Raw genomic sequence first — 11,482 nt, 5'->3', positions numbered from 1 at the left:
TCCAGATCATCACTTGGTTCCAGCTGCTGCTTATCAGCACACGCCATACAGGCACAACATAAGATGCACAGATAACACGTGCGTCTCTTGTGATTTTTTTTTTATTATAAACATGTCAATATATCATGGTTAAAATAATGAGGAAGTTTACCTTGTATGATTTTGAATTTATTTTTTTACGGTCACGAGTTTATGTTTTTTCAAGAGTACTAAAAATTTATATAATTATTAATTTTAAGATGTATATAATTAATTAAGATACATATAAATTAATCTAAATTTCTATATTAATAATTAAAAAAAAAAGTGTATCAGATGCGCTGCATGTGAGGATGCTGTTAATTTTAGACGGTAAGTGGGAGTCACCTCCAAGTCCAAAGTTAATTTTTTTCGATGCTTATTGATTCGCCGTGTCAAGATTTAAGTGTCATCAATTTAGCTCTGATATATCTCCTCCAATGCCTCATACATCCTTTCATTTTCTTTTCTAAATTCTCTCACCTACTTTAATTATTGTGCCAGCCCATTTCTTTTTCTTTCTTTTCTACCGACTTCCCTCAATTTTTATATTTAATTAATTTATTTTTATTATTATTAAATTAAATGAATTTTGCTATAAAATAATGGAATAAGCTTCTAAAACTTAAAAAATAGTTAGTTTTTGCTTAGCTTAAATTAAAGTAAGTTTATTTTTTTCAAAAAAATAACGGTTCAAATAATAATAATAATAATAATAATAATAATAGAAATAAAATTAATTAAATATAAGTTTTTACTTTTTTGGGACCAAATGCATTTTAAGTAAATATATTATCATATTGCAATATATTATTATTATTATTACTTTTGATTTTATTTATTCAATCTCATCCACAACTCAGTCTCTCCTTCTCTACAAGGCACAAGCTGACCAATTTTCACGCAGGCTCTCCTCTCAGTGATCCTCGAAAGAGGGAATAGAGTCACCGAGTTTGATGGGCCTTAACTTTCCTCTTTCTTTTCTTTGTCTTCATCTTCATCAATGGCCAAATCTCTCTTTATCTCTGCACCTATAAACAACGCTGTACATCTTCTGATTCTCCATAGATCACCAATCACACCTTTTCACCTTCTCCTCATTCTCCTCCATTCCCTCTTATAGCCAACCTGGTTCTTCCGTTTGTTTTCTCTGTGTTAGTTTTGGTTGCTTTCAAGGAAAGAAAAAAAAACCACATATCAACAATGCCATCTGTGTTTCTTTATCATGTGGTGGGAGATCTGACGGTGGGGAAGCCAGAGATGGTGGAATTCCATGAGACAGAGACGGTAGAATCTGCGATTCGGGCAATAGGAGAATCGACAGAGTGTGGGATTCCAGTTTGGAAGAGGAAATCTCATGTGGGCATGATTGAGAACAGTGAAACGAGACTACAGAGGTTTGTTGGTATCCTTAATTCGCTTGATATTGTGGCTTTTTTGGCTTCAACTGAGTGCTTAGAGGATCGGGATAAGGCCATCAAGACTCCAGTCTCTCAGGTTGTTGTTCCTAATACTTCGCTTCTCAAACAGGTTGATCCTGCTACAAGGTTAGCTCTTTATTCTAATTTCTCTAACGCCACTTAGTATAACATTCACATGGATTCGTGGTTATGTGATTATGATTATGAATCTGAATTTTTGGTTGTTATAATCATGCACTCTTCTTGTTGCAACTGTTTTTTAAGTTGTTTATAATTCTTTGATTATCTTTAATTGATCGGTCTGTTCTCTTCTCTTTTTTGTACCGAAAGACTTTCTGATCACCAGCCTTTGACTTTTCACTTGAGAGTTTTGATGTACAACAGCATGCCAACAAGCTAACGTACAGTGAGGTTGGTCGTACAAGACCATGCCATTGCTATGATAATGAATAATACGGAGTATGCCATGAAGTATTTTAATTATTTTCTGACATATAAAGTTGCCTGGTGCTTGCAAATTAGCGTGGCCCTTTTAATTTATTTTTTCACCCTCAGATACATGCATCAGTTCTCGTGGTTATGTTTCTGCCTTCTTGCAAATGCTATGCTTGTGGAATTTGTCATCAACGTTGTTGATCTTCTTCATGGTGGCACTTGAATCATCATGTTCATTCCATTCTTCTGTCTTTGTTTCCTCTCTTGTGCGCATGCAAAGTAAGAAATCAAAATACTATGATTAATAACAAAGTATAAGCATACTCCCTTTGCTACTCCATTTTGCTTTTATTTCTTGTCAACATCTGATTGTTGATATCATACTTGTTCTCATGTTAAGGGTATTGTTTCTTCTCTATTTGGCCTGTTACCTTTTCCATCTATCTAGTATATCTGCTTTGTGCTGTATACATGCTGCTTTGAGATGGGACAGGGTGGGGGGGTTGTAGAGTGGGAGTAGACTTGGGTGTTCACTACTGTATTTGAACAATTTCTCCATGATAGGCTTGTGTTTGCTCCAAGGAGCATGGTCTGGATTCAATCCATTCAGATCCATTGCTTTCTCATGTACGTTTCAAATGACTCCTTGATGGTAATCATGATGCCAGAAACTATGAAACCAAGTGATGTCCTACGTGGGTACTTACCTTATCCTACGGGAAATACTACTTTTCTTTTTTAGGGGTGAGCAAAAAAACTGAAAAACCGATTAAACTGAAAAAAAGAAAATAACCGAAAAAACCAAACCATGAAAAAAAATTGATTAGAATATTTAAAAAAATATTCGGTTTGGTTCCATAAGCCTGAAATCAAAAAACCAAACCGAACTTAAAAAATAAAAAAACCAAACAAAAAAAACCCGAACTGAACCGAAACCAAGCCCATTAGAAAGTCCAAAAAAACCCCCAAAAAACAATATAGTTTTTGGTTTTTAATATAAAATAACCGAACCGAAATCGAACTAAACCGCATCAAAACTGAACTGAAATTGGTCGGTTGAGTTTCGGTTTTTAATATAAAATAACCAATCCAAAACCGGTCTGTTTGAACCGGTTTCGGTTTTATTTTTTGTATTTTACAAAATTTTGGTTTGCTTGATTTTATAGTTAAAAACCGAACCGAACCAAACCGGAAATGATCATCCGTACTCTTTCTCACATATTCTTCATCCTAATGCATCAAGGTGTCTAGGTAGGATTCAATAGAAGGTTTGATCTCATGGACCAAGTTGTTAACTGTGGTTGTTGGGTAGTTGGATAACACCCTTTCCGTCTCGAGAGCTTTTGGAAGAATAAATGTATTCTTAGTAATTTGACTTTTTTTTTTGTTTAGGAATCCTAATACTATTTAGATTCTATACTAGTTATATAACTTTCAATAAGTATTTCTTTTCGAATAAGGATTAGGATTTAAACCTAGAACTTGTATAAGTAAGGCTTCTTGGCTTATTTTTCAGACATATTATTATTATTTTTATCAATCATAATATGTGCTAAGAGGTTGTATACAAATCCTAAACCTATTTTTCTAGTTCCAATTTCAATTTTCCTCTATCTTAGCTGTTTATTTTCTATTCTTTGTAGTTTTGAGTTGATTTTTCTTTCCACACTATGTCAAATTTGTATAAGAGCGAAACAATCCTCAAACTTGTATTAGGGTTTCAATCCCTTAACCATGTTAGGACATGTTATAGGTTGTAGATGGAGAAATCAAGATTGCCAAATAATATTGGTTTAGATAAGTCGTATCGTTGAACATTAGTTGTGTGATAGTGATGCTTTGCAACAAAAGGAACTAATGAATGCTCGAATGGAGATTCCAAAAGGTGACCACGACCCTTTATAGGTATAAAGTAGTCATAAGAATAAAAACTTTGTTCATGATGATGAAGCCATAAACCATATGGTGCAAAGGAGGATTGAAAGCGTGGAAAAACTTTACACTTGAATGGAGGAAGAGAGTTGAAGAGCAACAAATACAAAAGATGAGCAATTCCTCAATAAAAAAGTAGTGGATTGGAATTCTTTGCCCATCTATAACAAAATAAATTTGGATTGAGATTTTTTTGCCAGTCTATGATGTTTATTTTAATGGTGATTATGATGTTAATTATAACAACATAGTTAACATCATAATCACCATCAAAATAAACATTATACACAATCCCAATCAATATCTATTTCATTATAGATGGACAAATATTTCCAACCCATAACTACTTATTTCTCTAGAAATAAAGTGTTTTGTGCTTGGAGCTCATCAACTCTCTTTCTCTGTTAAAGTGTGGTGTTGTTCCTCTCTTCCAGTCCACCTCGCACCAGATGATTTACAACTCCAGCATCATGAAAGGAGTCTTCATCCTTATGACTACCTTATGATTTGTCTAAATGGTTGCGGTCACCTTCAGTAATCTCCTTTCGGGCTCCCCCTGGTTTCTTTTGTTGCAAAGCGTCAATAACGCATAACGTAACATGGGAAGAGAAATCAACTCAAAACAAGAAAGAATAGGAAATTGATGGCTTAAATAGAAGAAAATTTGAAGTTGGAACTAGACAAATAGGTTTATAGTTTGTAGAAAACTTATAATAATAATAATAATAATAATAATAATAATAATAATAATAATATGTATGAAAAATAAGCTAGGTAGCTCTATTTATACTAGTTCTAGACCTTAAGCCAAATCCTTATTGGAAAAGGAATCTTTATGGAAAATTATTTATTTAATATAGAATCAAACTAGTGTTAGAATAATAAACTAAATTAGAAATGTCAAATTACTATGGAAAGCATTTATTATTTCAAAAGCTCCTGTGTCACTTTCCCTTTGTAATCTATCATCTAACTCCTTTCCCACAATTAGGCATTACAGAATCCGCTCGACAGGCTGACCTGTCTGTAAAGGGGAAGGGCTGGTAGACCAATTGGTCATTGGATAAATAAACTAGACATGTTCTTATATTAGTGTTTCTAGAGTTGGGTACTTGGGATTGGACAAAAGTAGAAAATAAAGGTTTTCTACAAGAATCCATCCTCTGAGCACTAGGAATCCATCTCATGGGGAAATTGATCTCTATAATCATAATTTTAATTTTCAAATCTCAAATCATTCATCATATGGCTACTCCAAATAGAGAATTTGTGTGCTTTGATACACGTCCTAAAGGTCCCTAATCTCCAAAGAACATAAAACATCAATTATCATAAAATTCATAATAATACCAAAATGCGCAACACACACACACACACACATCAACCTAAATAAAGAAGTTCTCTAAAATTTATAAACCTCCAAGTTAAAAAGCATGCCTTGTTAATGGATGGTGTGATCTAAATACCTCTTTCCTTGATTGTATCAACCTAAATAAGGTGAGATTGGTGGGGATTGTTAAGGTGAAGAGGCTGGAGGCACGATTATTTAATATGGGATTTATGAAGAGTTGTAGTTTTGTAATATTAAATGGTGCAGAAACTTGGTTTCTTCATTCTTGGTTGACTTGCATACTCATGTGCAATAGAGAGGAGATGAAAGAAAGAGTAAATGCTGAAAAGATTTTTTTTCATGCAACTATAGGAAGTTGATCTAAATTTGAAATTTGATTTTTTGTGGTAGATTTTCTCTCATTTTGGATATGGTTTTCTTAGTGGTTTGTATATAGCACTCTTCTGGGGCTCCTTACATGATTTTTCTCCATATAAATAATCTTTATATTTGTACATGTTCTATTTGACAGGTTTTGTTTCTTGTCTCTCGCTTTGTATGGTTGTTTGTGTTAGTATGCATCTAGATACAAGCACATAATCCGGGCCAGAGTGCATCCTTATTGGAAAATACTTTTCCTTAATCATCTTGTAAACTGAGCCTTTTTTTTGTGGAGAAATCCCAAGGGATTTGTAAATTTGTTCTTCCTCAGGTTATATATGTACAAGAGAATAAAGTTTAGATTCTTCGAGATTTAAAAAATGTCATGTGATTTGATAGGGTACCACATACAGAAACTTGTAATGCATTCCTGAGAATAGAGTTCATATAGGAAATGACTTTTTGGTGCTTGTGGTAGGTTGATAGATGCCTTGGAAATGATGAAGCAAGGTGTAAGGCGCCTTATTGTTCCAAAAAGCATGGGATGGAAAGGTATGAGCAAGAGATTCTCAATTCTCTACAATGGTAAGTGGCTCAAGAATGCTGATACATCCAACAGCAGCAGCAATAATAACCTGACAATCAACCCCAACCGTCCTTCCTCATCTTCTGGCACTTCCAACCGCGACAAATTTTGCTGTCTCTCTAGAGAAGATGTCATCCGTTTTCTCATTGGATGCCTTGGTGCTCTAGCTCCACTCCCTCTTTCCTCCATCTCCTCCCTTGGAGCCATTAACGCAAATTACAACTCATTAGAAGCCTCTCTCCCAGCCATTGAAGCAACAAGAGAGCTGCCTGAAGATCCCAGTGCGATAGCTGTTGTGGAGCCCATTCCAAATGGTCAATGTAAGATCATAGGGGAAATATCAGCCTCTAGATTGTGGAAATGTGATTATCTGGCTGCAGCATGGGCTTTAGCAAACCTCTCAGCCGGGCAGTTTGTGATGGGGGTTGAGGATAATGTCACATCAAGATCACTACCGGATTTTGCAGCTAATTCAGCAGTTGATGATGATAATACAGCTCATGGGGCTGGTTCAACAAGGCTGAGGAAATTCAGCAGTAGGAGCATTGGGTTCAATCCAGGAAACTCAATCGGAATTGGCAGGAGTGTTTATAGGGGTCGAAGTGCTCCCCTGACATGTAAAATTACGAGCTCATTGGCTGCAGTGATGGCACAGATGCTGTCTCACAGGGCAACCCATGTATGGGTGATCGAGGATCATAGTGATGACATTTTAGTTGGGGTGGTTGGTTATGCTGACATCTTGGCTGCGGTAACAAAACAACCTGCATCTGTTACTCATGTGAATCGACCTGAGGCTTTTGCAACTTTGTGTTGAACAACGAAGGTTTTGCAACTGAGTTTTTTTAAATTTTTATTAATTGTATTTTTTCTGAGTTAAGACACTGAAGAGTGGAGATATAAGCTTATGGGAAATTGTTGATGAGTTGAATAATAATGTTTTAATATCTGTTGTCTGAACGATGGTGTTTTGCAACAACTACATCTCTACAAGCGTTTTATTATTTAAAAATAAAATTAACAGAAACTTTAAATCGCGTTGTCAAAATCCTGTAGAAAACACTGTACATTTATTCTAAATTTACGTAATGACTTTTTTGCCATTAAAAAAAAAAACTAATGATTTAGGGGTAATTTTTTTCTTCATTACATATTGACATAGGATATATGATTTTTTTTTTAATTTTTAGAAACAATAAAACAACTTATTTAATCTTGAAATTAAAAAAAGTTTAATGATTGACTATCAAGGTTACTATAATCTTTTTATTTTTTAAAACACATATTTTTACCCTTGAAATTAATAAAAAATAAGCCATTAGTTAAGAGGTTTATTGGTGTTCTCACAATTTTTTTTTTAATTATATGGCTATGAAGGACAATTTGGTCTTCCTAGAATATTTGATTAATATTTGAATTTAAAAAGTTGTTGGCGTGTGTTGTACACGTGTCGGCGCGTAAGCGGCACATGAAACATTTTTGGGTGGTCAGAACTGCTTTTCTGTCTTGTCAATGGAAACTCAATGGCCTCCTCTTCCTCTTAGTGTAGCGTGTGTTGACGATGCTTGAATGGTTTGTCGTTGAAGAATTTTTTTTTCCTCCTCTTATCCCCTGAAAATTACAGGTTGATCTCTTTATTGTTGATATTTCAACTTCAGTTTTTATTATTTTGATTTCTAATTTTTATTCTTGATTCTTTTGTAAAAAAATTATCTTTTTTTCAATTTAGTTCTTCAATTTTAATTTCTAATTTCATTGTTTGACATAATTTTATTTTTTAAAAATAAAAATTTCATCATTTGATATTGATTGCTATTTTTTTATTATCTTCTTTTGATTTATTTTTCTCTTCAATTTCATTCATAATCATTTGGTTTAGTTTGATTTTATATCAGATTTAATTCTTAGTCTTTTGATTTTTTTCTTATCCTTTTACTAATTGAGTTTCTTTATCAATTTCATCCCAAGAATTTGATTTCAATTTATTTATGTTGATTTTGGTCCTTATTCTTTTTATTGTTGTTTATTTTGTTTAGGGTCTTTTTTTATTGCATTTTTTTTTGTAATTTCATGCATCAATAATTTTTTATGGAGGATGTTGCTTTTTGTTTTTTAGCTTTCTATGGAGTTAGTTCAGAACTCATGATTAGAACCATAGGTTTTGAAGGTTGACTTTGGATTTTTTAGGTCCTTCTATAAAATTATTATTATTTTTTTTTAATTTTATCATTCAATATTTGATTTTTTTTATATTGGTTCATGACGAGAAGAAGACAAAAGAGAAGAAAAAGTCCGTATAGAAATAGCCGAAACCTGGGATAGCATTATTTTTGCTCAAGCAATAAGAGGTTGTGTTTTAGTAATTCAATCGATTCTTCGAAAATATATTCTATTGCCTTCATTAATAATAGCTAAAAATATCATTCGTAGATTTTTTCTTACTTTTTTTTTTCTGTGGGGTTATCCGAATTCCATGCCCATAGTTTCAGGGTTGACAAGTTAACACGATATGAACAATATTTTAGTTTAATATGTCTTGTAGCCAATTAGTTAATTATATATGACATTATTATATTTATGTAAATACATATTTATTATTAATAAAGGCTTAATTTATCTTTAATATTCATATAATATTTGATTAATGAATCTAATATTTGATTTATGAATCTAGAGTAAGGATAAAGTTCTTGGGACAAAAATGCTTTGCAAAGAAAATTATAAAGTTGTTATAATTTTGAGATTCATATTGCATCCAAACATTGTTCATGAATATTTATGGTCAATACTCTTTTAAATACTAGATATTTATTAGAGCTGTAAAGACCAGTACATATTATGTTTTTTTTTATTATAAAAAGAAGCAACTGTTCTCATAAGTTAAGGTATAAAATATACTTATAACTAATATGCAGGTGCTTGTCATAAGATATGTACACTGAACCGACCTGCATAGAATTTTATATGGAGAGATCACCCATGTCTATGAAAAAAGCTCACATGACGGTTGTATAAGTGATCCTTAGACTTGAGACCACTAAATTATCTTATATAGAGAATGTTATGCTTTAATCATATTACATGTTATCTTAATTGAGGTAATTGTTATTACTTATTTTGAGACCCTACATAAACAAAAAAAAAAGAGAAAATAAAAAAAATAAAAGAAATGATGAAAGAAAAATAAAAAATATTTATAAGTTGAGAAGAACATACTAGGACTCCCAGGAAATTGCTAAATATTGGTTGAGGAGAGTCAAAATATACAAAATTGGAAAATTTAACCTTGTTGACAAAGAGAATTCAATTTTTGAGGAGGAAAATTTAATATTATATGTTTAAGGACTTAATTGGATTTTTTCCAGGTTTAATTGAATTTATTGAGGGCTTAATTGCAAGAAAAATTGATTCTTGAAGTCAATTTAGGTTTTAATTAAAGTTCAAGGGTCGAATTGAAAATTTTAAGAGTTAATTTGGTCAAATCAAGGGTTTAATTGCATAAATATAAAAGTTTGATAGGTAATTAGAGATTTAATTGAATAAATCAAAGACTAAGGACTAACTTTTAAAAGGCGCATAACTTTAGGGACCGAAATCAATGAAATCAGGGGCCAAATTGAATAATAAAAGTTTGATGGTGAATTGAGGGTCTAATTGAACAAATAAAAAATTAAAGATCATTTTATAAAAGACATTTAACTTTAGGGCTGATAATTGAGTTTGACAGGGATAAAATTGCATGAAATTAAAAGTTCAGGAGATAATTATGGGTGAAAGTAAAAGAAACTGAAAGAATAGGGATTATGTTGAAGTTTATCAAATTTCAAATTTAAAACCCTAATTTGTAGGGTTTAGCCAAAACGACATCGTTTAGGTTACTATGCATCCCTTTCTTCAGCCGAATAAGCTGATCGAGTTGCAATATTTAAGCGAATGAACATGATATCTTCAACTACCTCGTGCACTAGAGGAGGTTCCCCTCCATAAAGTTGTGCCATATTTACTCGATGTTTTTACCTCACCTGCACGTGAAAGCCCTCAACTTCTTATCCCAAGTCAACCTTGACCATTTCAGAGAAATTCAACAGTGTTACATCCAACTTTGGTTCGATGGTAAGGAAGCTATAAACCACCAAATAAAGTGTGGTCATCCTAGTGGAAGAATAACACCCCCTTTACAATGTCTATGATTTGTTTTGATCAAATAACCCCTCATTATTCACATTTAATTCATAGAACTTGCACCCTCGATCAACCATTTTTGGCCAAAACTTCAGCCATTAACTTTCCAAACTTTTCTAGAAGCTCTCAATTGTTTGTTAGACATCTAATGACAAGGAAAAAAAAACAAAAAAAGAAGAAGAAAGAAACGACTTCTAACAGATTGAAGAAAATAATCTTATATAACCTAGTTTTTAAAAAATCAACCAAAAATTCACAAGTAGTTTTGTAACCACCTACCTTAAGAGGCTATAAAAAGGCAAGGAAAACCACCAAAAAAGAGGGAGAGATCAAGAGAAAAAGAGCTAAGAATCCAAAAAAGAAACAATCATTTTACAAGGTAAACCTTCCAAGTTTGATGAGGGGGCGGAGCTCAATGAGCACACCCCCCTCCCCTCCTATTTAGATTCATGTTATAGTTGTTATTTGATAGTTTAATGTTTTTTTTTTGTTTTGATGTGTTAATGCTTGAGTCTAAATGCATTTCAGTCTATTCTTGGATTAATAGGCATATATATGCTTATTTTTGGATAATGCATAATTTGTTATGTTATGGTAGCCGTCTTAATGTTGAAGTTTGGTTTAGATGTTGTTTTGCCATTTGATGTTATTTTGTTTATTACAAGTATGTTTATAAGGCCATTTTGAAGGTTTTCTTAGGCCTTTTATTCTTGTTGCTTAGGTTTTTTTTTTTGGTTGTAGCCACCATAAGCTTATGTATTTTTAGTTGAGAATTTGTGATGGACTAATGTTTTTAGTTTATTAGATTTCCATATGCATTTATTAGAGGGTTTAAGTATGATGCTGTTGCATTTGGTTCCTGAGATTTATGGATGTTTTTGATGTTTTTAAAAGTGTGTGTAAGCATGTTTAAGTTAGAGCTGCTAAGAGTAAGTTTGTTTTTTTGGGTTTTATAGCTTTTGCTATAGTTTTCGGGTTTGCTGTATTTTCTGGGTTTTCTAAGGCAGTGTTCTTCGTGTTCTTAGAAAGATTATTGTCTTAACTCCATGATTTGGACCAACTTTGGTCCAATTGTTTCCACATAAACCTTCGGACACCTTGTTTAGCAAACTATCTATGGTTAAAATGCATCAATAATTCATATTTGTGCATTTAGATTTTAGGTTTCTTTCGACTGTTTGGAATACCTTTTTGATT

The 11,482-nt window shown here is 32.6% G+C and overlaps 1 protein-coding gene across 1 annotated transcript; it reads left to right on the top strand.

Moving 5' to 3' along the window:
* Positions 1–854: 854 nt before the first annotated feature.
* On the top strand, positions 855–7,063 carry LOC133668460 (CBS domain-containing protein CBSX6-like). The gene is made up of 2 exons (XM_062088324.1): positions 855–1,565; positions 5,996–7,063. Exons 1-2 carry the CDS (start codon positions 1,222–1,224, stop codon positions 6,918–6,920), a joined length of 1,269 nt encoding a protein of 422 aa, XP_061944308.1. The 5' UTR covers positions 855–1,221; the 3' UTR covers positions 6,921–7,063.
* The last annotated feature ends 4,419 nt before the right edge of the window (positions 7,064–11,482 follow it).

The sequence above is a fragment of the Populus nigra genome, chromosome 11, assembly GCF_951802175.1.
Source record: "Populus nigra chromosome 11, ddPopNigr1.1, whole genome shotgun sequence".
Lineage (NCBI taxonomy): Eukaryota > Viridiplantae > Streptophyta > Magnoliopsida > Malpighiales > Salicaceae > Populus > Populus nigra.
Note: the sequence above shows the minus strand (reverse complement) of the source record. Positions and strands in the feature narration are given on the sequence as shown.

What these genes read in the sequence shown, in the direction of transcription:
- LOC133668460 (XM_062088324.1), top strand. Translation starts at nt 1,222, where the DNA reads ATGCCATCTGTGTTTCTTTATCATGTGGTGGGAGATCTGACGGTGGGG. An exon ending in CAGGTTGATCCTGCTACAAG is followed by an intron (nt 1,566 to 5,995) that starts GTTAGCTCTTTA and finishes TGCTTGTGGTAG; the next exon opens with GTTGATAGATGCCTTGGAAA.